At 41.5% G+C, this 19,387-nt stretch overlaps 2 protein-coding genes across 2 annotated transcripts in view; both read left to right on the plus strand.

The window, feature by feature from the left end:
* Positions 1 to 2,781, plus strand: part of strn (striatin, calmodulin binding protein) — a 69,800-nt gene extending 67,019 nt beyond the window's left edge. The window contains exons 17-18 of the mRNA XM_038734083.1: positions 1,502 to 1,588; positions 2,278 to 2,781. Coding sequence (XP_038590011.1) covers positions 1,502 to 1,588; positions 2,278 to 2,447 — 257 coding nt within the window. The 3' untranslated portion in view covers positions 2,448 to 2,781. The remainder of the gene's footprint in view (positions 1 to 1,501; positions 1,589 to 2,277) is intronic.
* Positions 2,782 to 9,669: 6,888 nt separating this feature from the next.
* Positions 9,670 to 17,114, plus strand: LOC119914653 (BTB/POZ domain-containing protein 3-like). Its single transcript, XM_038734094.1, has 5 exons — positions 9,670 to 9,927; positions 10,259 to 10,543; positions 13,868 to 13,958; positions 15,419 to 15,537; positions 15,686 to 17,114. Exons 2-5 carry the CDS (start codon positions 10,359 to 10,361, stop codon positions 16,716 to 16,718), a joined length of 1,428 nt encoding a protein of 475 aa, XP_038590022.1. The 5' UTR covers positions 9,670 to 9,927; positions 10,259 to 10,358; the 3' UTR covers positions 16,719 to 17,114.
* Positions 17,115 to 19,387: the final 2,273 nt, after the last annotated feature.

A 19,387-nucleotide genomic window follows, 5' to 3' on the forward strand; every position in this document is an offset into this window, starting at 1 on the left:
TGCTATAAGGAGCATTCGGTGAGAAGAGTCTGTAGACACACACACAGCAGCAACAACGTGTAGAGCAGAGTCCGAACCGGGCCAGATTGCTTTGATAGCAGAAAAAGAGATCTATTTCAGCGGCTGGAGCTGAAATACACAATCACTTCCTCTTCAGTGATTGTGCCTCTAAAATAAAAGTGCGAGAACGTTTTTTGCAGCTGTGCTTTATTGAGAGCTTTTACTTTTTTAGAGTTCTGAAGGACATTCAAAAGAGTCTCTGGCTTGACACACCTCTGAAAAAGCAGTCAGTAAACGTGTGATTGATTTCCCTGAAACTCCTCAGGGAAATGAAAATAAGCGTCCACAGGTTTATGAATGCGGATCAAACCCCGGGACGCACTGCAGCGCATGCTTTATTATGAGCATGTGAGCAAAAGTGGCCTTAAAATCAATTTGTTTAACAAGGGAGAAAAAAAATATTCACCTTATGTTGGGATCGATCATACAGCTCTCCCAACAGGAGTCCCGCACACTACCGACTGAGCTAAGCGTGCACAATAATGTGACTTTGCTCCCATGTAACGGATTGAAAAAGATGTGGCCCGATGCCAGACTGTTTTGCTGACCCCTGCTGTAGAGTTTTTACACTGAGCGCTGTCAGTCAGTCAGACAAACTACAGCTAAAAATGAACTACAGTGTTTGCTATAAGGCAATTTTCTTCCATCAAGTTTCCCTCAGCGCTCATATAAAAACCAAAATACGACGTCAGAGCAGCTGAAAACAAGGTCGGGCTTGGAGGCTTTAAATGTGTTACAGAAAACCTGCGTTAGAAACCAGACGTGGGTGTTTACCAGGCAGGGGAGGGTCTAATGAAGGACATGACTGAGTTGCATCATGGGAAATGTAGGAGTTTTGGGAGCTTTGCACTAAAAGTCAAGATTTCTCTGCCTCTGCTGCTTTAATTTAAATTTAGAGTTTTAAAATCTGTCTGTCACAGGTCCAACCACCATAGTACCACTTTAAGATGTCAGGGTTAGAGACTGTGGTTTAGCTAAACAAAAAAAATGACCTTTGTTCAGTGCAGGATCCATCTGAAGATGATATTAACACTGTGTTGATTGTAAGTCAGATTTTATGACTCTTGGTCTTTTTCTGACAGAAATTTACACAGACTGCCGGTTTTCATGTTGAAGACATCACAAAAAAAGTTAGAAAATGATGCTTTTTGTACAAAAGCTGTGGAAAATGTGGTTTGTTTAAATCAAATTAATGAATTTAAACTAAACAATCGAAGATGGTGAATGGGCGAGAATGGAAGCAGTACTAGTAGCTCATTGAGGAGTGGGCGTCATGCATAGCCCTAGTGATAAAATTTTACTGCAACTTTTAAAAAAATAGTTTACCCTTCTATGGAAAAGAAGAGTGTGAAAGTGAAGTGTCTCATTGTGAGTTACCATATTGTATATTATCGCTTCCTCAGACTAAGGAAAACATTTTTTATTCTGTTTTGACTTGAAGGAAAACTGATCCACTCGATGGTCGCCCACCTGGACTCTGTCACGAGTCTCGCTGTGGATCCAAACGGACTGTACCTCATGTCTGGAAGTGAGTATTCATGAGTAATAATACAGCAGTCTCTTTCAGCAATTAAGTTTTAAAAACTGTGAACATTTAATACGGCGGGGTCTCACGCCTGCATCACACACACACATCCAGCAGTGAGCTCGGTGTGGTGTTTCAAACTCACTAGTGATGGGAATTACGGCTCTTTATTTAGGACCACGTCTGCTGGTCAAGTCACATTCTTATTTGTTACAAGAAATAAATATGCAAGTTTCTTTATCTACAATCCAATGAAATATTCTGTAATATTGATAATTAAAAAGTGGGATATGTCAAATAATAACTTTTTACATGAGAACATGCATGTAATGTTTTTGTGTAGATATACTGAACATTATCAGGGTTCCCTGTCGTCCTGGAAAACCTGGAAAACAGACCAAGTTTTTGAAGTCATGGAAAATCACAGAAATCAAAAATTAAATGAAGCTTTCACTAATCTGAACGTGTATTTCTCAGTAGTAATAATGTTGTTACTGTGTTTCTCAGTACAGGCTCTGGTTCTGCTTTACTTTCCTCCTCATTCACAAACCTTTTGTGTTGAGGCTTGTTTTTATTCCTGGCATTAAGGTTTATAATTAAGTTAATGTGGATGTAAAAAGTTCTTTATGAGGCTGATGAACCTGATGCAACTCTCCTTCCTCCATCCTCTTTGGTCTCGCTCTCTCTTCCAGGTCACGACTGCTCCATCCGTCTCTGGAACATGGAGAGCAAGACGTGCATCCAGGAGTTCACCGCTCACCGCAAGAAGTTCGAAGAGTCGATCCACGACGTCGCGTTCCACCCCACCAAGTGCTACATCGGCAGCGCCGGGGCCGACGCGCTTGCCAAGGTCTTCGTATGACCTGAAAGCGGCCTCCGGCTGACTGTCGAGCTCAGAGGGCGAGGAGCGGAGATGGAGGAGGAGTCCGCCTTCACGTCTTGAGTCTGGATGAGAAAGCAGAAAGGTGACAGTGACCCGGACTGCTCCTTTTAAGAGATTTGTCAAATATTTGTCCCGCCCCTGCCCTGCTTTGGACTTAGGCTGGCCCGGGTCCCAAAACAAACCAACCTCTGGATGAGACCATGAATGAAACAGGAAGTGGCAAAAAATAAAAGCAGGAAATTTCATAACATTTTTTCTATTAAAGCTGGAATCTTTTATTTTATTTTCGTTAACAGATGGAACATAAAACCTCTCTCAACACTGACCCCAAATGCTCCCGCAGATTTTTCATGTGCCTTTTTTCTTCAGAACATAAATTCTATTAAGGCGTTGAAGAACTTTAATTTTGTGCATTTTAAAAATAAGCAAAGTAACGACCCAGAAGATTCAGTCACATGGGAACGTGTGTGATGATCTTATCCAACATTTGAAGATCTGATTTCACCTGAAGATGACCTCCGACTCTCCACAGGACCCAGTGGATTTTTGCTTTTAGATTCATTTAGTGTGATTTTGTTATTTCCTGTTCCAAAAACAAAAAACCTTGAAGTTGTGCCTGAAGCATGAGGAAGAGTTGGAGAGCGGCCAGTGACGAGGACAAAGATACATCTTGTTAGACGCAGTCACCTGCAGGATGTAAGGGGGGGGTCGAAGGTCATGACCCTGAGTCCAGCGGTCTGGAGTCGATGGCATGCTCAAGAACGCGGGACCTGAGGGTTTGAAGGCGTCTGTGTCAGCTGATCGAATCACAAACATCCGAGGAGTTTCATTTCAAAATGAGATGAATTTAGACAGATCACAGATATGAGGAGGTTTGTTTTTACACTCTGCAGTGAGTTCAGGCTGCTTGTCGTCTGAGTGGTCAGTCAGAATTCATTCACGCATCCTCATAAAGCAGCTCGTGCTAAAAGTTTGGTGATATATGACTACTTTTCCTGCAGGTCGCTAACCAGACAGAAAGTTCATTCTTTATTCAAGCTAGCGTAAACGTACCTCCTGTTTCATTACATATTTTTCCTAAAATAATGTCCCACGATGCTCCACTAAAAGGGGAGGGACAGAGTACAAATTAGACAGGTGTCCTAAATCTTGGGAGTTCTTGCACGTCCCACATTTTAACTGGGAGTTTTATTTCTGTTGGCGGTACATTGAGCTGTGGTGTGTTAGGAACTCTACTGACGTAGAAAAAGTGAACTCTGTGTCGCGTTAACACATCATTGAATTACAGCAACTGTTGGAAATGTCAAAGGAGACGTATTATACTGCTTTTCCAGTCCTATATTGTAGCTCTGTTACGCCTGTATAGCAGCTTTGCATGATTCAAAGTTTTTTTTTTTCTTAGACTGGCTCTTCATGTAGGCCTTCATTTCAGCCTCTGTCTGAAACAAGCTATACATGCTGCTGTCTCTTTAAGGCCCCTCTCTCAAAGCTCACAGTCTTCTGATTGGCCAAGACCTGAAGCATGTTACCAGGCTGTTGTTGCTGGGCAGAACAGGCAGACTGAAAGTTGCCCTGCTGTTAGTGTGGGAGCACATGACCATATATGGAACACTGGCTCCATCTGGCTCGGTATTTCTCATTTCTCATTTATTTATTTAAGGACAGTGCACATTAATCAACATTTCTGTAAATGTGCCAGTGTTAGCCAGCAGGCTGATTTTCAACTGTAGTCCATTGGCAAGATGTTATACTAGGCACATAATGGCTTAAAAAAAACACATTAAATCACACAGCAATTGATATATTACATAGAACGGAGCCATTGGTAGAAAAAGCAGTTGAAAATGGAGCGTTCAGAACAGGAGGAAGGAGGTTTTTACTCACAGGGATTTCTTATAAATAAATTTTTTAAAGCTTTGGCCATGTTTAACATGAACATCTAACATTATAACATTGTAGATAAGTCATAAAGTATGGAAAAGCACAAAAGGTCTCCTTTAAAGATATATTTTTTTGAGCTATTTTCAATGCCGTACTGAAAGAAACGCTACAGAGTCATTTTGAAATGAAACCCTTCAGTGCTGTGACAGGTTGTGACGTTGATGTAATATACTGGACCGAGCATCCACCTGGAAACACATCTGCTGTCAGGTGACACTTTGGTAGTCGTAGATGAAAATAAAGGAGATTCTTTCCAAAGTGGAATCTCACCTGGAAACACATCTGCTGTCAGGTGACACTTTGGTAGTCATAGATGAAAATAAAGGAGATTCTTTCCAAAGTGGAATCTCACCTGGAAACATCCTGAAATAACAGAAATATTTCAGGTTTAAAAGTTTCCTTCCTCACATGTTTGTAAAACACTTTGGACTGAATCTCTTCTCATTCGTTTGTTCTGATCAGCTTTGGGGGCAGCGAGGCTCGATTTGGAAAAAACCTGCTGCTTTTGTTGTGTATTTATAGTTTGAAAAATCAAGACGAACTGCAGCCACAAAAAACCCTGCAGTGACACTTATCTCATTCGTTTGTTTTACTTTGATCACATAAAGTATTTATTTCTACTTTAAAAAAACGCCAAATGAAAGCCAAAAGATTCAACCAAGAGACGAGATACTTCTTACTAAACCTTACCAGTTGTTGTTGCAAATGCTAATTAGCTAGTTTTTTGTTGTAAAATAATAAATAGTGCAACACTTTAAGTGACATCTGTTTAGCTCCCCTCCAGATTTGTACATGCTTTATATGCTGACTGCCTGGAAATACTGTATTTTGTGTAATTATTATTTGGAGCGATTACTAGTTTTTTAAACGACTCTTTGTGTTTGGTGACAGACTTGTAAGATACACGTAGATATTTTTAGATATAAGACGTATTATCTGTTTTACTTGAAAGTGACGTTTATTCCTTTGGGGTTTCTGCTGGTGTTGTTAGAAGTACGTATACTACAGGACTTTACCTCTCAGCACTACGTAACACTTTGCTTTTGCTTTTTTACCAAATTATCATCTCAAAGATGGTGGGACTCTTTGTGGGTTCTTTTAACGTAAAGTGAAACGGTGTATTAAAAAAAAGGAAGGGGGGATAAATGGATATGTGTACAGTTTTTAAGTATTAAAGCAGATCTATTTATAAGCGAGGTGTACTTAAGGGAACAAATCATTTACACCCAGAGCCAACGATTAAACATTACTTGTATGAAAAGGAAAACACAGTGGCTGCAGTTTCAAATTAAGATTTCCTCTAAAATAATGTAGAAAATGACTGGAGTCTGGTGTTTTTGGAGTGAACTGTTTTGTGACCTTTCACATTATTTCAACCTTTGATTCCGGCACTTTTTTATATCCAGACACTTTAACTTCAAATCCGTGAAGAAAACAACGAGAGAATCCGTCAGTTCAGATTCATCCCTCACACGTTTCTTCTCCAAAGTAAGAAAGCCTGTAAACTGAAGCGCCTAATTTTAAAGCATGAAAACAATGTGCATCCATAGTTCATAAAGAAATTCGCTTCGTAACTTTTACGGCCACGCAACCTTTGGTCAAGCTGAAACACAAAAGCAACAGCAAATGTTCTGAACATCTTTAGATTCAGCTAGAGTAAACTGGACCCGGAGTGAAATCCAGAATGGATTTGTTGAAATTAACTTGCATCATAACATGTTACCAACCTGCAGTGTCAGGACTCCTCCAAAGGCTCGCGAGGTGATTAAAAAGAGGAAATTAATATAATAGCTGTTATTTTATCTGACTTTTCTCCAATATTTGCTTGTATATTAATACTTTCACCTCTTCAGGCTGCAAAATATATATATATATATTCAAATGCAACGCTTTGAGAAAGAAGGGAAAATCTGTCTCTGGTTGAACTGCAGCCTGGGATGAGGGGTTGCTAGTTTGAGAACCTCTACTTTAAAGGCTGGGAGTCACTGATGTCCAGTGACAGAAAATGTTAACGGGATGCAGTAAACGAGCAGAATCTCAGTGGATCTGTGCTTAAAGTGACGGACACAAGATTTGTGAATATTTTTGATGGAGTCTGGGTGCATGTTGTGGCTGTTATTCCCAGCGTTGCAGAAGTTCTCACAACACTTCCAGTGTTCGGCGGCCTGAATGAAAGAAAAGCCTAAAGAAAGTAAAGGTGTTTTTTTGCTACGTATTTTATTTTCATACTCAAATAATCCAAAGAGAACTGAACCAGGATTCATTAAGAACCAGAATCAACAAAGCTAAATAAAACCAGACTCCATTTAGAATCTGTCTACTTTTATTTCACTTTCAGAGCAATAGAATCCGCCAATAATTTAATCTCATTTTGAATTTAGTGCGACTCAGCATCTCACACTACATCAGCAGTAACACTAGGCAGTAGTGATGTAGGCAGCTGGAGTGGGTCAGATTCATATTTTGTTGTCTTCAGTGGCCAAACGCAGAGCTGAACTGTCATCGGTTTGCCTGTAAATGATTGTTGTCTTTTAATGTGTGAAACTATTAAAGAGAGATTATAGATCTGGCTGTACATAAAGAACATACACACGTGTTGTTTTCTTTATTTTTTTCATTGTTCTTTATTTTAAAAATGGGAGAGTGACAGATTTATCAGTAACAACAATAAAGGAATATGTTGTGTATCATGATGGTGATGAGTTGTTTGTTTAAACACAACAACATGGAGGCATTTTCACAAATTTAACATACAGGAAGCTGCATGCTGTGACGGTAACTAAGTTTGTATTTGTAGTGTGTAAGAAAATAATACAACATAAAGCATTCATGGAATAAAAGAACTGGTGAGATTAAACTAGTATAATATCTCACAAAAGTGTTTATCATCCTCCTCAAATGTACAAGTCGCTCACAAGCTGGAGCTTTTAGTAAGCTGTCAGATTGTCTCACCAGGGTTTAGACATTAACCTGTTGGAAACAGCCAGCTATTTGCCCCTATTTCCAGGAAAAACACTTAAAATAACATACCCAAAATGAATCAGGAATATTCTGGTCTCCTTTGAAAGGTCAGAAACTAACATATTTATTTTACCATTACAGACTAAATGGAGATGCAATAAAGAAAAATAGAAAATTTTTAATGCAATAAACCATCAAACCATCGTAAGACAGATTTTAATGAAACTGAATATCTTCTAATACACCTGGAATGCAATTGTAACTGTAAATTTGATGAAAATAAACTATCATACAATATTTTCAAAATATACCAGGCAAATGTCCATATTTTGGCAATATTTACTGTTTAAATGTTGACTTTTATTGGGAGTTATCTTTAAAACACTCTTTCTGTCCATACAACCACATTCCACATAACATAACACAACATTGAAATGTTGATTAAAAACAGTGAATATTCATCAACATTCCCGTCACCAAATGCAAAATGCTTTACAGGCCTGTAGCTTGAGAACGGAGCATCCCACAGTGATTGGAGAAACAAATCAACTGATTTTTGGACTGAAAACGCCTGCTGCCCGCGGTACCAGGGGTGTCGGTGTTAATGGCTGTGTGATGTGTTATCTTGAGGGGGCAGAAAATTTACAGCTCACTACTTTACATTGTAGTGTCATTTCTTCAGTGTTGTCACATGAAAAGATCTAATCAAATATTTACAGAAATGTGAGGGGTGGACTCACTTTTGTGAGATACTGTATGGGTTCATGAAGGCACCTCACCAAAAAAAAAGTTTAGAACAATTAGAATTTAATTAACATAGAGAAAAACATTATAGAGTAAGTAAGTAATTATATATACTGACAAAATAAACTCGTCAGTTGCTGCTGATGTTATTGGCACATTAATATCATTATCACATATTAAGATGTTATTCTTAATTATTATAGAATGAATTCAGCACTATGCAGCAGCACTGGCTGTTTTGCGGGTTTTACATGCTGAGCTCAATAAATTAGATTCTCTGTTTGAACAAGTCAGAGTGAGATGACTTTAAAGAAAGTGTCAATTTAATATGCATTAAACATCAAACATGTATCGGTGTCTTGATCGATAATGCTTTAGAGCAATGTGCACAAATAAATGTCCTAAATTCAATATATTCGGAAAAAAGAAGTGTCTGCTTTATTTGACCCTTTTGAAGTGAAGATCGCAGCAGGATGTGGAGTTTGTGTCTCATGTTGAATCGTAACCCGATGTAGGAGGGAGGAATGGGTTCTCCTGTTTGACTGTGAATATAATGAGAAATGCCATCACAGTGACCTACAGTCCAAACCTCAACGTTATTAACAAACATTCAAATTATTAAAATAATTAATCTGTGAAGATGAAACCATGAAACGTTGTCACATGAAAAATGACTTAAATGATCAAAATAGTCGACTAATTGTTTCAGCTTGTATAAACTTTTTTGAGTTTAATTCATAACAAAACATCACATTTTATAAGCTCTTCATCTGTTTTGTGTGTAAAAATCTTAAATTGTAAAGTAGCTGAAGCTGCCGGGTAAATGTAATGTAATAAAAAGTACAATACCTATCTCTGAGATGAGGCGGAGTAGACGTAGAAAGAAAACAGTTGTACAGATACCTCAAATTAATATTTGAGTAAATGCACCTAGTTACTGTCCACCACTGGAAATATCTCTCTGGAACAGAGCTCTTATAGATCTGTTGCTATTACCAGAATGACTGGAAAAACTATTTTTTGGGACAAGATCAATTGCTGGGCAGTAACCCAAAACACAGAATGCAAGGACATCACTTAGTGTAGAAAGGTCTTGCAGGGTGAGACGACTTCGCTCACAAGACGTGACAATGCACAGTATTGGGGTCACCAGAACGAGACGAGAAGATATTTTGACCCCATTTTGATAAAATATGCTGATGCTGAAATTTATGAGTAGTCCTTCTCCAGAGGATTTTGAGCATTAAGCACTTAATGTCCTGCTTCAATTTCATTTATTTATATAAAGTGAACACAAAATTCATGTGGCAGGTGACAATTCAAATTATAAAAATATAACAGAATATAATGCAGTAATCAGTAGCATATTTCTTGTTTTTTAAGCTTAAGTTACTTTTTTGGACAATGCACATTTCTCTCTTCTATATATGCATTGTACTGCATGTTTTCTTATTGTGCATAGTTAACATTTCTTGTCGCTATTTTGCAGAATATGTTTAGCAAATTCTTTTTAAAAACTGATGGGTACCTGTCCCCAGAGTCCCCAGTTTAAAAGACACTTGAGACAGAATGTATATGGATGAGTTTTACTGTATAACTGCAGTACAGACCGGAAACAGTGATTTTCAGCTGCAGTTCCCTCTCTGTCCTCCGGGTGGCGGCGGTGCAGCTTTTACCGAGTTGTTTCTACCGTAAACATGAGTAGAGGAAGCTAGCGAGCTGTAAACAAAGCTGAGTCGCAAACCTGTTCGACAACTATTAAACCCCCTGGTGTGATGAGATATGATCAGACATACTTCTGCGTAACACTAAAGTAAGTGGAAACTGAAGTGTTAACCAAATAGTTTAACGCTGACCGAGAAATTAACTCGCAAAATGTAGTCAGCTAATGCTAGCCAGTTAGCATGAACGTGCTAAAGATAGCTCCGGCGTTTGGATGCGGACTAAGTTAACTTTTTTATTTCTGACTGCAGAGGTTTGACTTCGTGTTATCAGTCTCGTAAGGTTTGATTGATTAACATTAAAGCAAAGCAGCTGGTGTAAAGGACGGTGTGTGGCTAGCTTAGCTAAGGTCAAGTTAGCAGCAGGGGCGTAAAATAAATGTCCACATTTTTAGTCCAAGTGTCGTTGCTGTTTCTCCGCAGGGCTCTCCGGACTCTGGCGGTCACTCATCCATGAGCAGCAGCAGCAGTTCAGTCCGGCCCCCGGGACCTGCCATGACCCGGCCTGCGGTCTGACGGATCGATGATGGCTGCAGAGCTGTTTCCCACCAAGAAGCTGGTCCCCTCCGCCTCAGCGAGCAGCACCACCTCCTCCTCCTCCATCCAGCAGTACCAGCAGCAGAACCTGACCAACAACAACACCAGCACCAGCACCACCGGCCAGGCCTGCTGCAACTGGCAGGGCCTGTACCCGACAATCCGGGAGAGGTCAGTCTGAACCCCAAAGTCTCCGGATAGCTGTGAGCTGTTTGCTCCTGTGCAGATGAGGAGCGCAGAGGTCATGTTCTCAGTTAGTTTAATAAAGGCACAGCAGTGGCAGACATCTGAGTCCAGTCCTATACAGAGCAGCAGTATGCATATATTTAATACTCAAAGCATTAATAAGGGTTAGAGATAGGCCGACACCTGCACTCACCAAGCCCAGATATATATATATATATATATTGTATGGGGTTGATTGTTCTTATGTAGTTTATATGATGCTTTGGCAATATTGTTATTACACGTTCATGCCAATAAAGCTAATTAGAATTGATATCATCCTACATGACAGCCGCTGTTATCAGTCTCTCCAGGATTTTGCGGCATTTCTTTATGATTGTTGCCTAATAAATATAAAAATATATATATACAAATTTATTTATTAGGGTAAGTCCACTGAGAGGCACAATCTAGTTTTTGAGGGGGTCCTAACATCTATCACAACCAGACCAACAGAACATTGACAAAATAAAGAAGTACACTTATCCATTTGTCAATATACAGACAGTCAACAGATAAACACACAGAGCAACCACAACAAAAAAAGATGTGATATTTTTAAAGTTAGAATTGTAGATGAATCATTAAACAGTCCCTCCTAACCCTAACCCTGCATATTTAAACCAGCCGACCTTGATTCTTTCCTGCAGCTGACCTGTGTCTCAGTGTCTCTGACGTCCTCCACGTGTTTCTGACATTCTCTCCATATGTTTTGTGGCGGCAAAGTGTTTGTCAGGAGATGATTTCTTTTATGTTTGACCAAAATACTGCCCGTTCTGCAGGACAGCTTCCCCGCTTTGGTAAAGGAGATTTGGATCCTGGTCTTCATGGTCCTTTTATTTTTTGTAGGTAATTGTGAGACGTTGGTGTCACATGTCTGCTGCGTCTTCTAAAATAGGAAATTAGTTTGCGTTGTGTGACAGCGTTTTGCAGGAAATGGCAATGATAGGTTAAATTTGCAGAAAAGTTTGCGATAATTGGTCAAAATTGCAAGTCGCGCTGAAGTCACAGAGATCTGTTGGATTGGTGTTAATAGTTGTGATCTGTCTAATCTAACAGCATTACTGGCTAGATACATAGATGTTCATTTAGTCCACGGAAATTCATTTTGTGTCACACAGCAAACGTCAGATGAACTACATCAACAACAACAACCAGACAACCGCTCTCATTGTTTAAGAAATCCAATGCTAATAGGCACAAATTGGTTCGGAGAGATGGCACTCTTCTTCAAATCTTCTGCCTGATGGTAACAGCTCATACTCGCCAAACAGGGGATGTGATATATCTCTAATAATTGCCCGCCCGTTTCTCACCAGTCGGGACTCACAGGTCATCGTCATGCTAGTTTGCTGTACCCCAGCAATCTTACTGGACATATTATCTATCCGATGCACTTTATTTTACTTATGCAGGATAGAGTTAAATATGTAGTCAGGGTGTGTTCAATTGTTGATCGCTTGGTCATTTCTACCTTTACAAAGAATGAGGAAGCATTTGCTGCCAAAGTAAAAGTAATTAGTTGAGTCAGTTTTATTTTTAAATCACAAAATCACAGGTTTCATAGGAGTTTTAAAAAGCTTTCCAGGAGTACGCACAAGTTAAAGAACTTGATTTATGCTGCTGTACAGTCCCTGACAAAAGTCGATTTTGTAGAAACACCTGCTATTAACCTGACTTTTAATTAATCAATTGGTGTTAGAAATAGCTCATATGAAAAGCTAAAACCCTCCCAAATTATGTTTAATGCACTGAAATAAATTAGTTTCACAACAAATTTACTGCAAATACAAAAATATGTCAGCAAATTAAGTAGTGGTGCTGTGAGATCCAAATTTAATATCTTGTATAACTTCCATGAGCTTGAAGGACTGCATCCATGCGGTTTGGCAGGGATGCATACAATTTATTGATGAAGTCATCAGGAATAGCAAAGGAAGCAGTCTTGCATGCCTCCCAGAGTCCATCAATATTCTTTGGTTTCATCTTCCATGCTTCCTCTTTCATCCTACCCCACATATGCTCAATGATGTTCATGTCTGGTGACTGGGCTGGCCAATCCTGGAGCATCTTGATCTTCTTCGCCTTGAGGAACTTTGATGTGGAGATGGAAGTATGCAATGGAGCACCATCCTGCTGCAGAATTTGGCCTCTTTTATGGTTGGGAATATAAGAGGTAGCTAAGATTTCTTGGTATTTTAGACTATTGATGTTGCCTTCCACCCTGCTGATCTCTCGCACACCCCCATACTGGATGTAACCCCAGACCATGATTTATCTGCCACCAAACTTCACTGTTTTCTGGGTGAATCTCGGATCCATGCGGGCTCCAGTAGGTCTGCAATATTTGCGGCGACTGTGGTGTAATTCAACAGAAGATTCATCTGAAAAATCCACCTTCTTCCACTTTTCCAGCGTCCATCCTTTTAGCAGGCTGTGGGCCTTGGCAAATGCCACACCGCTTTTCAATTGTCTTTTGTTTAGTGCTGGCTTCTGGGCACTGATTCGACCATGGAGGTCATTTCGAGACAGAATCCGACAAACTGTTCTGGTTGACACAGGGACTTTAGGTGACCAGGTCTCGTGGAGCTCTGCTGCAGTGGAAAGTGGGCTGGCCTTGGATTTTCGAGCCAACAAACGGTCCTCTCGAGCAGTTGTCTTGCGGGGTCTGCCTGACCTGGGCTTGTCAAAAATGTCTCCAGTATCCTCTGTACTTGACGCTGGGACACATTGAAGGTGTCTGCCACATCAGTAGTGGATCTGGTCTTCAGCCTCTCAGGCATGTTTGCAGAGGTCTAATTGCTGTTGATGTGAAGGTCTAGTGTACTGGGTTTGTTTTTATACACACCTGAGACCTAATTGATCCATTATTAGTCACAGGTGAAGCTCATATGACAAGGCGACAACACTTATGTCTTTGCAAAAATTGACTCAATTGGCTTTACCAAGCTGTGAATATTAGAATACTTTTTGACAGTTTCGTTTTGCACTAAAACATTATTACAAATGCTGTTGGGATTAAAATGAGCCATTTCTTGTAAAAAAAATCTTGATTAGAAATATATTTCAGCGGCACTTCAGGTCAATTTGTACACAAGCGACAAGACTTTTATTAGGGACTGTGCCTGTAAAACAGTGGATGTCTCCGGGATTTGTTGCTTTGACATTTCATTAAACAAAACCCTTGAATTTCACACACTGGGTATAGTACTGTGTGGAAACATGCTCGGTTTTTCTGACAAATTGTTAACATGGTCTTTGTCCTTCCAGGAATTCAGTCATGTTCAACAATGAGACGATGGCAGATGTTCACTTTGTGGTCGGGCCGCCTGGCGGGACGCAGCGAGTACCAGGGCACAAGGTAAAACCACTCGCATGCTACAGATCCGGGGTCAGAGGGGGGAAATAAGCTCCATGAGAACACCGTTTTGTTTTCTGCAGGCAGTAATTCATGTGCATTTGAAAGGTGGGAAATCTGCCGCAGGGTGTAGAGCTTTGTGGTTCAGGATTTGTCAAACAAAGTGATGTTTGCTTTTCTAAATGAGGCAAAGAGGCTGAAAACTAGAACAAATTTTAAAAATGCAGATTCAGCATTATCAGGGAGCTAATATTAAAAAAGTGTTTTTTTTGTTTTGTTTTTTTTTTTATACATGAAAGGGTTACAACACAATGTTTAACGAAATGAAAGTTTGTAGTCCCTTCATGCTACTCATAGAACTTAACAGAAATTAAATTTATATTAAAATATGGGAACATTTAAAAGAAATAAAATTTAACAACATATACAGTTATTTATATTGCAGACATGTCTACACCCAGAAGATTCTGCATGCAGCCCTAGGCACAACAGTCTCTGATTTCCGTTAAAGAGGTGGTATTCTGCTTTTCCCCTCTCCTTTATTGAGTTATATAGCTTTTTTGTGCATGTAACAGGTTTGCAAAGTGAAAAAGCCCAAAGGGAGTTCCCATCTCCCACAGAAAACTCTGCTCTGAACTGCCTGAAAACAGCTTGTTTGTAGTCAAGCCGCTTCCCTTTCGGGATGAAAGCTAAATGCGCCTCATAACGCTCGCCAAGCGGCTAATCTGACACTCCCTCAAAAACAGCGGTGGAAAAACACTGAGCTGCAGCACACAGCTCTCCTCTCCCTTCCAAACACTAGCTACCCTCCAGGCAGTCAGTGGACAGGAAGTTGTTCCTGTGATGTAGAGACAGAGCTCAGTTAAAACTTTATGGATGAAAGATACTTTTGTTACAGATTAATAACTCACCACTCTGAAACTCTCGCTCCAGTCTATGTTGCCAAGCTGGTCGGCAACATGTACAGCTGAACCGAAGCACTGTTTGCTTCTCACTGACCCGCCCTTCTCTGCTTCTGATTGGCTAGTAGTCATTAACTAGGAACTGAGCATGTGCAACTCCCAACAAAGATCATTTAGAGACAAGATGTATCACTACATAGCTAAAACGAAGTCTTCAACACAGGGTGAAAAGAGGAGCTGCAGCAATGTGCAGTATGACAATATGGTGTTTTTTGAAAATTAAACCAACCAACTTGTTCTGGTACAACCCCTAAATAAGATTTTGAACCTGAAAGTGAGCAGAATACCACCTCTTTCCAAGTCCAAGCTGGGCCAGCGTGGCTCCTATCCCGGCTCTGTTTCCTCTGAGCAATCACTGCTGCTCTTTAATCTAAAAACCCCGTCTTCCTTTTCCAATGACTATTTCTGTCTAAGGTAACATGTGTTTCAGCAATTAAGCCGGAAACAAACCGATGAAAAACTGTCTCTTATGGTGTCCATGTTGTTCCTCTGCTCTGTCAGTACGTCCTGGCTGTCGGCAGCTCGGTGTTCCACGCCATGTTTTATGGAGAACTGGCCGAGGATCAGGATGAGATCCGGATCCCTGACGTGGAGCCTCCTTCATTCCTGGCCATGTTGAAGTCTGTCCGATTCATTCAGTGTTTATGGACTGTAAACATTTAGCTTTGTCTCTCTATAGAAACACCAGACACTCCAAATAATCAGTTTAATACATGCAATAAATAACAACAGCACAAAGTGAGCTAAACCCACCCTCTACCTTCCCAGGTACATCTACTGTGATGAGATCGATCTGTGCGCCGACACGGTCCTTGCCACCCTCTACGCCTCCAAAAAGTACATCGTGCCTCACCTGGCCCGGGCCTGCGTCAGCTTCCTGGAGACGAGCCTGAGCGCCAAGAACGCCTGCGTGCTTCTGTCTCAGAGCTGCCTGTTCGAGGAGCCCGACCTGACTCAGCGCTGCTGGGAGGTGATCGACGCTCAGGCCGAGCTCGCTCTGCGCTCCGAAGGCTTCTGCGACATCGACACCCAGACACTGGAGAGCATCCTGCGGCGAGAGACGCTCAACGCCAAAGAGATGGTGGTGTTTGAGGCGGCGCTGAACTGGGCTGAGGCCGAGTGTCAACGGCAAGACATGACGCCGACTATAGAGAACAAGCGCCTGGTCCTGGGGAAGGCCATCTACCTGATCCGCATCCCCACCATGGCGCTGGAGGACTTTGCCAACGGGGCAGCGCAGTCCGGTGTGCTCACGCTCAACGAGACCAACGACATCTTCCTGTGGTACACCGCCGCCAACAAGCCTGAACTGTTGTTCTGCACAAAACCTCGGAAAGGCCTGTCACCGCAGCGCTGCCACCGCTTCCAGTCCTGCGCCTACAGGAGCAACCAGTGGCGCTACCGAGGCCGCTGCGACAGCATCCAGTTCGCCGTGGACAAGCGTGTCTTCATCGCCGGCTTCGGCCTGTACGGCTCCAGCTGCGGTTCAGCCGAGTACAGCGCCAAGATCGAGTTGAAGCGTCAGGGCGTGCCGATGGCCCAGAGGATCATCAAGTACTTCTCGGACGGCTCCAGCAGCACCTTCCCCGTGTGGTTCGACTACCCGGTGCAGATCGAGCCCGACACCTTCTACACCGCCAGCGTGGTGCTGGACGGCAACGAGCTCAGCTACTTCGGCCAGGAGGGCATGACAGAGGTGCAGTGTGGGAAAGTGACCTTCCAGTTCCAGTGCTCCTCGGACAGCACCAATGGCACCGGGGTGCAGGGAGGCCAGATCCCCGAACTTATCTTCTACGCCTGAGCCGTGCTGGAGGGCGGACGCCGCAGAGATTCCCGTTTCACTGCCATGTAGTCTTTTTATTTTGAAAGTTTGGAGACGTTCTGAGGAAGCTGCTAGAGGACAGAGGCGCTCCTGGATTTACTGCGGAGCCTTCGAGATGCTTGAGGACGGTTTGATTAGAACATGAAGACACGGTCAAGAAGACCGGAGCCGCACATTCCTTCACTATCTGTGTTGTTGTTTTGTTTCACAGCAGCTGTTGTTGTCGTTACCGCTGTTTCCGTTTATTAGTTAAAGGTAAAGCAGGAGTTACACAACTATCAAAATACAGTGGGTACGGAAAGTATTCAGACCCCTTTAAATTTTTCACTCTTTGTTTCATTGCAGCCATTTTCCAAAAATCAAAAAAGTTCATTTTATTTCTCAGTAATGTACACTCAGCACCCCATCTTGACAGAAAAAAACAGAAATGTAGAAATTTTTGCAAATTTATTAAAAAAGAAAAACTGAAATATCACATGGTCATAAGTATTCAGACCCTTTGCTCAGTATTTAGTAGAAGCACCCTTTTGATCTAATACAGCCATGAGTCGTTTTGGGAAAGATGCAACAAGTTTTTCACATCTAGATTTGGGTATCCTCTGCCATTCCTCCTTGCAGATCCTCTCCAGTTCTGTCAGGTTGGATGGTAAACGTTGGTGGACAGCCATTTTCAGGTCTCTCCAGAGATGCTCAATTGGGTTTAAGTCAGGGCTCTGGCTGGGCCATTCAAGAACAGCCACGGAGTTGTTGTGAAGCCACTCCTTCGTTATTTTAGCGGTGTGCTTAGGGTCATTGTCTTGTTGGAAGGTAAACCATCGGCCCAGTCTGAGGTCCAGAGCACTCTGGAAAAGGTTTTCGTCCAGGATATCCCTGTACTTGGCCGCATTCATCTTTCCCTCGATTGCAACCAGTCGTCCTGTCCCTGCAGCTGAAAAACTCCCCCACAGCATGATGCTGCCACCACCATGCTTCACTGTTGAGACTGTATTGGACAGGTGATGAGCAGTGCCTGGTTTTCTCCACACATACCGCTTAGAATTAAGGCCAAAAAGTTCTATCTTGGTCTCATCAGACCAGAGGATCTTATTTATCACCATCTTGGAGTCCTTCAGGTGTTTTTAGCAAACTCCATGCGGGCTTTCATGTGTCTTGCACTGAGGAGAGGCTTCCGTCGGGCCACTCTGCCATAAAGCCCCGACTGGTGGATTGCTGCAGTGATGGTTGACTTACTACAACTTCTCCCATCTCCCGACTGCATCTCTGGAGCTCAGCCACAGTGACCTTTGGGTTCTTCTTTACCTCTCTCACCAAGGCTCTTCTCCCCCGATAGCTCAGTTTGGCCGGACGGCCAGCTCTAGGAAGGGTTCTGGTCGTCCCAAACGTCTTCCATTTGAGGATTATGGAGGCCACTGTGCTCTTAGGAACCTTAAGTGCAGCAGAAATTTTTTTGTAACCTTGGCCAGATCTGTGCCTTGCCACAATTCTGTCTCTGAGCTCTTCAGGCAGTTCCTTTGACCTCATGATTCTCATTTGCTCTGACATGCACTGTGAGCTGTAAGGTCTTATATAGACAGGTGTGTGGCTTTCCTAATCAAGTCCAATCAGTATAATCAAACACAGCTGGACTCAAATGAAGGTGTAGAACCATCTCAAGGATGATCAGAAGAAATAGACAGCACCTGAGTTAAATATGAGTGTCACGGCAAAGGGTCTGAATACTTATGACCATGTGATATTTCAGTTTTTCTTTTTTAATAAATTTGCAAAAATTTCTACATTTCTGTTTTTTTCTGTCAAGATGGGGTGCTGAGTGTACATTACTGAGAAATAAAATGAACTTTTTTGATTTTTGGAAAATGGCTGCAATGAAACAAAGAGTGAAAAATTTAAAGGGGTCTGAATACTTTCCGTACCCACTGTACACGTAAAGAAAACCCAGACACAGCAGAGACTGTCTGTTATTGCTTAATGCAGTGAATTAAATACCTGACTATGAAAATCCAATATTTCCATAAAGATCATTGTCTCACCGTCCTGTCAGGAGGCGGGTCTGTGCCCAAAATCTGTAAACAGCAATGTTGAAAAACATCACTTTAATTGTTATTAATCTATTTTATTTTTTATTTTTTTATCATTATCAATCTCGTAGAAAACTTCAACAGATTCAGATGAATTGATTTTAATTCAGTAATCGAGTAATCATTTGAGCGCTAAGTGTAAACCTGAAGTAGACGAGGCAGCTGCACAGCAGATTTTATTACAGCTAGACTCAGTGTTTTGAATGCACTCCTAAATGTGTTTTTAAAGTGCAATAAAATACAAACTACTGTCACAGTTCATGTACTGCCGTCTCCCCTCTACAGTAACAGGTTTCTTACCTTTAAGATGACGTGCAGAGTTTTGTCAGGAGACGAAGGATAAACGGCGCGTTTATAAACTGACACTATATTAGATATCAGTCCTCCTCTTCTGACGTTCAGACTTCAGTTGAATTTAAAATATTCCTGCTGTAACTGAAGAACTGAAGGACTTGATGAAGCACTACTTTTTAACCTGTGCAGGTGTGTTTACCGTCTGTTTCTTGTGATTTAATAAAAGCTGAATATAAACACAGACAGCTGATCACATCCTGTCTGTAACTCCAGTTT

Source organism: Micropterus salmoides, unplaced genomic scaffold (assembly GCF_014851395.1).
Source record: "Micropterus salmoides isolate LMB-PRFRI ecotype aquatic unplaced genomic scaffold, ASM1485139v1 Ms_hic_scaffold_1, whole genome shotgun sequence".
Taxonomy (NCBI): Eukaryota; Metazoa; Chordata; class Actinopteri; order Centrarchiformes; family Centrarchidae; genus Micropterus; species Micropterus salmoides.

Coding starts and splice junctions, on each gene's coding strand:
- LOC119914653 (XM_038734094.1), top strand. CDS start 10,359: ATGATGGCTGCAGAGCTGTTTCCCACCAAGAAGCTGGTCCCCTCCGCC. Junction 10,544..13,867: donor TACCCGACAATCCGGGAGAG/GTCAGTCTGAAC, acceptor TTGTCCTTCCAG/GAATTCAGTCATGTTCAACA. Junction 13,959..15,418: donor AGCGAGTACCAGGGCACAAG/GTAAAACCACTC, acceptor CTGCTCTGTCAG/TACGTCCTGGCTGTCGGCAG.